The 7,082-nt window shown below is 62.0% G+C and overlaps 1 protein-coding gene across 2 annotated transcripts in view; it reads left to right on the top strand.

Moving 5' to 3' along the window:
* Window positions 1–7,082, top strand: part of ABR (active BCR-related) — a 24,008-nt gene that overhangs the window by 8,632 nt on the left and 8,294 nt on the right. For both annotated transcript variants that reach the window (XM_010009090.1, XM_010009091.1), the window contains exons 6-15: window positions 974–1,026; window positions 1,509–1,649; window positions 1,986–2,107; window positions 2,229–2,394; window positions 2,527–2,649; window positions 2,724–2,799; window positions 2,940–3,044; window positions 3,517–3,591; window positions 3,740–3,837; window positions 3,954–4,085. In XM_010009090.1, coding sequence (XP_010007392.1) covers window positions 974–1,026; window positions 1,509–1,649; window positions 1,986–2,107; window positions 2,229–2,394; window positions 2,527–2,649; window positions 2,724–2,799; window positions 2,940–3,044; window positions 3,517–3,591; window positions 3,740–3,837; window positions 3,954–4,085 — 1,091 coding nt within the window. The remainder of the gene's footprint in view (window positions 1–973; window positions 1,027–1,508; window positions 1,650–1,985; window positions 2,108–2,228; window positions 2,395–2,526; window positions 2,650–2,723; window positions 2,800–2,939; window positions 3,045–3,516; window positions 3,592–3,739; window positions 3,838–3,953; window positions 4,086–7,082) is intronic.

Genomic DNA, 7,082 nt, shown 5'->3' with positions numbered 1-7,082 from the left:
CTGGGATGGGGGAGGGAGGGGCAGTAGTGCCTGGTCGGTGCTGCCTGTGTGAGGGTCCCAGGCTGTGCAGAACTGTGCTAGTGAGGAGCCTGGTGCTCCTTCCTTGTGCTGGGACAGCCCAAAGCTTCCTGGTGCTTTGTGTGTGCCTGTAGTGATGGCAGCAGGAGGGTCCATCCTCCCCGTGGGTCTAAGGTGGGGGAAAAGGGGGGACACTGCCTGCCCCCTCCATCCCAGAGCAGGGCTCTCACTGGCTGCCGCAGGGAGCAGGGCTCCTGTTTTACCTGCTGGCCTGGGGTAGTGGGGGATTCAGCCTCCAGTTCAGGGACCCTTGCACCCAGGGCTGGTTGGGACAGGGGGATACGGGGTGTCCTATGGGGTGGCAGAGCCCAGTGAGGGCAGGGCAGGGACTGGACCCGCTGCTGAGCCACAAGGGAAGCTGAAAAGGCTGCCAGGGGTGATGAGCACAGTGAGGTGGCCTGGAGAAGGTCCTTTGCCCCGGAGGGCTACATGCTGGCACAGTCATGCTGGGGACATCCCTCAGTCAGGGCAGAGCAGTGGTGACAACCCATGACCTGCAGTAGCAGAAGGGCAGGAAGAGATGGTGGCCGGGTCAGTGTTTCTGTCTGGGGGCAGGGACAGGCCGTGCTGATGGGGGGACACGGCTGGAGCAGAGCATCATGTAGGAAACAACATGTGGCAGTTGTCTGAGCTTGTCACCCCAGCAGGGACCCTGCAGGCACCCACACTGCTGGCAGAACCCCTGTGGTGCAGCTCTGAAATCAAGGTGGCAGCTGCCAGCACTGGGCTCTGGGTTTCTCCTGCCCCTGGCACAGCTGTGGCAGGGCTGTGGCACTGAGCCTTGGCTTCCCACTGCTGTTGGCAAGAACGGGATGTGGGGCTGGGTCTGGTGGGTGGCAGAGGGGCTGGGGGCCCAGCAGTGGGGTGGCTGCTGCTGCTTCCTCTCTCCCCACAGCTCTGCTGTACAAACCCATCGACCGGGTGACACGGAGCACCCTCGTCCTTCATGTGAGTGTGGTGCCCCTGTTGCTTCTGGGGACCTGTAGCCATGGGAAACACTATGGGGGGGGGTGCTCCAGGGTGGATGGTGTAGGCAGGGCAGGGTCCTCAGGCCACTCACCTCTGCCTGTCCCCTTCTAGGACCTCCTCAAGCACACTCCAGCCGACCACCCTGACTACCCACTGCTCCAGGATGCCCTCCACTGCTGTTGGCAAGATCGGTGTGTGGGGCTGGGTCTGGTGGGTGGCAGAGGGGCTGGGGGCCCAGCAGTGGGGTGGCTGCTGATGCTTCCTCTCTCCCCACAGCTCTGCTGTACAAACCCATCGACCGGGTGACACGGAGCACCCCCGTCCTTCATGTGAGTGTGGTGCCCCTGTTGCTTCTGGGGACCTGTAGCCATGGGAAACACTATGGGGGGGGGTGCTCCAGGGTGGATGGTGTAGGCAGGGCAGGGTCCTCAGGCCACTCACCTCTGCCTGTCCCCTTCTAGGACCTCCTCAAGCACACTCCAGCCGACCACCCTGACTACCCACTGCTCCAGGATGCCCTCCGCATCTCACAGAACTTCCTCTCCAGCATTAATGAGGACATTGATCCCCGGAGGACAGCGGTCACCACCCCCAAGGGGGAGGTGAGCCAGTGGGGTGGGCAGTGTCTGGGCACAGGGTGAGGGCTGAGCCCTCTGCCAGCCCCTGGCTGGTGGAGCTGCCCAGAGAAGCTCCGTGGTGCTTGGCCAGGAGATGGGGGGTTTCCTCTAGATGCAGTCCTGGGTGCAAGGTTAGGGCTCTGTCCGTGCTGCTTGCTGGCCCCCTACTGAGCATCCAGGACTCAAAATAGCGCCTGGAGAACATGGACCTTCTGATCCTCCTGGTGGCTGAGCCATGGAGAGGGACAGGAGCATCTGTCCCTTGCAGTTTGTTGGCCTTTGCTCCCTGCCTGCTCTCACACCAGCCCTGCTGCCCCGCAGACCCGGCAGCTGGTCAAGGATGGCTTCTTGGTGGAGCTGTCAGAGGGCTCGCGGAAGCTGCGCCACGTCTTCCTCTTCACCGACGTGCTGCTCTGTGCCAAGCTGAAGAAGACAGCGGTGGGGTAAGGAGGGCACTGGGCGTGAGATGGGGGAATGTGTCACAACACCCCCGTCCTCCAGTGGGCTGGGGGATGTGCTGGGGAAGGGGTCAGACATCACTCAGTGCCCGTGTCCCGGCCACAGGAAGCACCAGCAGTACGACTGCAAATGGTATGTGCCCCTGGCCGACCTGGTGTTCCCCTCACCAGAGGAGTCAGAGCACTGCCCGCAGGTCCATGTCATCCCTGACCACGAGCTGGAGGACATGAAGATGAAGATCTCAGCCATTAAGAGCGAGGTGCAGAAGGAGGTGAGAGGAGGGTGCGGGTGGCTGGGGAGGATGCAGGACCTGCTGGCGGGGTGGGTTCCTTCCTGTGGGTCAGGGATGGGACGTGGGGGCTGGGAACGCCTGTGGAAGCTCCTGTCTGCTCCCCCCCTGCAGAAAGCCAACAAGGGGCAGAGCAGGGCCATTGAGCGCCTCAAGAAGAAGATGTTTGAGAATGAATTCTGGCTGCTCCTCAACTCGCCCGCCATCCCCTTCCGCATCCACAACCGCAACGGGAAGGTGAGGAGCGTGGGCAGGGAGCTGGGCTCAGCCCTGCCTGCCCACAGCCTGCTCCATCACCCTCTCTCTTGCAGAGCTACCTCTTCCTGCTGTCCTCTGACTACGAGAGGTCTGAGTGGAGGGAGGCCATTCAGAAACTGCAGAAAAAGGGTGAGCTTGGGGCTTCTGAGGCTCTCTTGGGGCTCCTGGGACCACCAGGAGGTCCCACAGCATCGCAGCCTGCTGCTCTCTGGTCCCCACAGCCAGCTCTGGCTGTGTCCCTCTGAAGCTCCTCTCCTGTCCTCTCCCAGATCTCCAGGCCTTTGTCCTGAGCTCAGTGGAGCTGCAGGTGCTCACGGGATCCTGCTTCAAGCTACGAACCGTCCACAACATCCCGGTCACCAGCAATAAGGACGGTGGGTGTCGGCTGGGCTGGTGGGTCCCTCTTTGCCTCTCCAGCATGCCGGGGAGGAGCTGTGGGGTCCCTCGGCTGGAGCGGGGTCCCTGCTCGGGAAGCCTGGCTGTGCAGGGGACAGCTACCCAGCAGGTGGCACTGCTGGAGCAGAGTCAGGCTCCCAGGCAGAGCAGTCCCGGCTGCAACATGGGGGCCACTTCTGGGGTCTGTCCAGCACCCCCATGGGCTGAGCAGGACCAGGGTATCCCCAGGGTGAGACCCAGCCAGCCCTACTGGGAACCTTCCCCAGGGCTCCAGCAGCAGGAGAGCTGGGATGTCCAGCAGGGATGATCAGAAGTGAGGGATACATGTCCTCTTCCAGAAAATAGGATGGTCCTCCAGGACTTGGGGACACTGCCAGCCTGCACTCTGACCCCTGGGGTGCAGGAAGTGGCTGCTGAGCCCTGACACAGCCTCTGCTCTCCCCACAACAGATGATGAGTCTCCTGGGCTCTATGGGTTCCTGCATGTCATTGTCCACTCCGCCAAGGGCTTCAAGCAGTCTGCCAGTAAGTGTGGGTGCCCACCCTTGCTGGAAGGGGCTGGTGTGGCTGGAAGAGCTGGGGTCCAGCATGTGGCCCAGCTCTGCCCGCAGTGGTCCCTCCGGGAGCCAGTGGGGATGTTCCTTGGGTGCTGAGCTGGTGTCTGCTCCCTCAGACCTTTACTGCACGCTGGAGGTGGACTCCTTCGGCTACTTTGTCAGCAAAGCCAAGACCAGGGTTTTCCGGGACACCACTGAGCCACAGTGGAATGAGGTGAGAGGAGGGTGACACGCAGGAAGGGAACCTTTCCCTTCCCTTGTCCTTTCATCTCCGGTTTTGAAGCCCCTCTGGGGTGCTGGGGTTGATCCACCACCCCCTCTGCTCCCCAGGAGTTTGAGATTGAGCTGGAGGGCTCCCAGTCCCTGCGCATCCTCTGCTATGAGAAGTGCTATGACAAGACCAAGCTCAACAAGGACAACAATGAAATCGTGGACAAGATCATGGGCAAAGGGCAGATCCAGGTATGCTCTGGGCCTTTTGGGCATCTTCTCAGCCAGTGTTTGACCTGTTGGAGCTGGGAGAGGCAGGCGAGGAGGCTGGCTGGGCTGGGAGGATTTCCATCCTGCTGCCCTCTGTGCTGCAGCCTCGGGGGGCTGTGGGGAGGGCATCAGCACCTACCCCTGGGAAGGCACTGGGTGTGCAGCCCCCTGCTGCTCCCTGCCAGCCGTGGCTGTCCCCTTCTGCCACCATCTGCCTCTCCTATGCCTCTATCAGCTGCTGTTATGGCAACGGGGGTTTCCAGGGCAACAGCTGAACTGCCTCTGATTGGTGGTTGCCAGGCTGGGAGGATGGAGGCCTGGGCTGCCCTGAGATGCTCCCAGGTGAGCAGGCCTGGGAAGGTGGGGGGGGGCAGTCAGCCCCCAGACCCTACATTTCCCCTGCACCCACTTTGTCCAGGCTGCAGGGAGGCCTAGGGCAGGGGGGGAGAGTTTGGGAGGGGGGTGTCCCTGTGTTTTCCCAAGGGGGGGACCCCCAGTCTGGCTGCCTCCCCACCTTGTGCTGGGGACAATGTCACGCCTGGGACACAACCCTTGACCCAAGGCCACTTCAAAGGGCCCAGCACGGCTGCCTGCTCCGTGGGAAAGGAGCTGAGGGCAGGTCCCTGGGGAGCAGGGAGCAGCACGGAAGTGCTGCTGGGAAGGGGACACTGTGGATGGATGGCACTGCACCGGGCACAGGATGGGAGATGGGGAGCTCAGCTTCACCAGCAGTTTGTTCATACCCAAAATCACCCATCTGCTGCCCCCTCCCCCCCGGGAAGCAGCAGGGGGGGTGGCATTGGGCCAAACGGGAGGGCTGGGGCAGGGAAAGGGGCTCGATGTCCCGCAGGGATCAGCCCAGCTGTGCTCTCGGAAATAGCCTGGGTCAACAAACATGAGTCATGCTGGGAGACACTGGGGTTGGGACAGCGTGTCCTCGCCGTGTGAAAGTTGTGGGGGAAGAAAGGGAGGGAGAGGAGGCCCTGGGGCTGCTTATTCTAAGGAGGACCTGGCTGGACAGAGCGATGTCAGGAGTGAGGCTGCCCCTTCAAAGGGCCCAGCACGGCTGCCTGCTCCGTGGGAAAGGAGCTGAGGGCAGGTCCCTGGGGAGCAGGGAGCAGCACGGAAGTGCTGCTGGGAAGGGGACACTGTGGATGGATGGCACTGCACCGGGCACAGGATGGGAGATGGGGAGCTCAGCTTCACCAGCAGTTTGTTCATACCCAAAATCACCCATCTGCTGCCCCCTCCCCCCCGGGAAGCAGCAGGGGGGGTGGCATTGGGCCAAACGGGAGGGCTGGGGCAGGGAAAGGGGCTCGATGTCCCGCAGGGATCAGCCCAGCTGTGCTCTCGGAAATAGCCTGGGTCAACAAACATGAGTCATGCTGGGAGACACTGGGGTTGGGACAGCGTGTCCTCGCCGTGTGAAAGTTGTGGGGGAAGAAAGGGAGGGAGAGGAGGCCCTGGGGCTGCTTATTCTAAGGAGGACCTGGCTGGACAGAGCGATGTCAGGAGTGAGGCTGCCCTGCTGTCACCCAGAGCCACAGCTCAACCCCTACCCTGGAGTGGGGTGGGTGATGGGGCAGAGATGGGGCAGTGTGGCTGTGGGCAGGACGGGCAGCACTGCTTGTGAGGCTGTGGGCACTGCCCCTTGCCCTCTGCCCTGAGCTGTTTGGGCAGAGGAGAGTTGTTGACCCGGATGGTCCTTACCCTGGCTGGTCCTTGGGCTCATTGTGGGCTGCTGCTGGTTCCAGTTAGCAGCAGGAGTGGGAGACGTGGACCACTGGCAACAGCAGCTTGGGCAAAGGCCCATGGTGTGTGTGTGGCTGTTAGAATGGTTGAAATCCCCCCACAGCAGCACTGTGCCCACTGCCCAGCTCTAATCTGATGGTTCAGGCATGTGCGTCAGCCACCAAAGCAGCTTAGTGGCATCTGGGAGCAGGTCAGTGTGTGAGGGGGATGCTGCAGCCCCTCTGTGGGAAGCAGCAGGGGCTCCTGAGGCTGTGGCCTGTTGGCACACAGGACATGGCTGTGTCAATGGAGGAGCTGGGGTTGGCATCAGCCTGCCTTGAGCATCCTGGCAATGAGCTCTGAGGGTTCTGCAGCATGGTGAGCATTGGACCTGTACCTTGAGCCCTGTCTCCAGGGCTAGTGCAGGGTTGGCACCCTGTGCCATGTGTGCCCAAGTGGCCTGCTCAGTGGGAAGGTGTGCCTGATCATGGGGACTGCTCCATCGTGGCTCCCAGTTGGAATTAACCCTGTTTTGTTGTTAACCCAGTTTCGCGTGTGGTTGCCAAGGCTGGGATGTGCCATGGTCAGGGTAGAGGTGCTGTGGGTTCCTCATGTCCCCATGGGGGATTTTATGTCCCCAGTACTGCAGGCTTCAGTCCTGCTCTGAGCTGTGCCAGCTGCTCCCAGCAGCTGGGCTGTGTCCAGTGTGTGCTGGCAGGGGTACCTGGTGCTGTGCTGGGCTGGCAGACAGATGCTGGGGGTGGGCAGAGCAGGCTGCGAGTGCTTGTGCACACACTGCAGAGGGAAGAGGCTGGATCTGCCCTGGAACTGGCGAGGAGATGGGCAGTGGGTGCATGAAGGGGGTCTCAGGGTGGTGGGGCAGATGGAGCAGCCTGTTCCTCAGCCCCTGTTTGATGCACAGGGGCAATGTGACTGTTGAAGTTGAGCCTGTGTTGTCATGGGCACGGTGCCTGCTGTACCCGCAGGGAACAGCTGCCTGGTGGAGGCTCTGGAGGGGGCAATTTGTGGTGTTGGGGCTTCCCAGACCTGGAAGGAGCCGTAGGGTGATCCATATGGACTCAGGGTGCCTGGTGGAGGCTCTGGAGGGGGCAATTTGTGGTGTTGGGGCTTCCCAGACCTGGAAGGAGCCGTAGGGTGATCCATATGGACTCAGGGGACTGATGAGGGCTCGACTGGGGGCAGCACAAGTTCCCCTCCCCCAAGCCTGCACCTTGCCAAGTTCCTGCC

The sequence above is a fragment of the Chaetura pelagica genome, unplaced genomic scaffold (genome assembly GCF_000747805.2).
Source record: "Chaetura pelagica isolate M959 unplaced genomic scaffold, ChaPel_1.0 scaffold72, whole genome shotgun sequence".
NCBI lineage: Eukaryota > Metazoa > Chordata > Aves > Apodiformes > Apodidae > Chaetura > Chaetura pelagica.
This window is presented reverse-complemented; position numbering and strand designations above follow the sequence as displayed.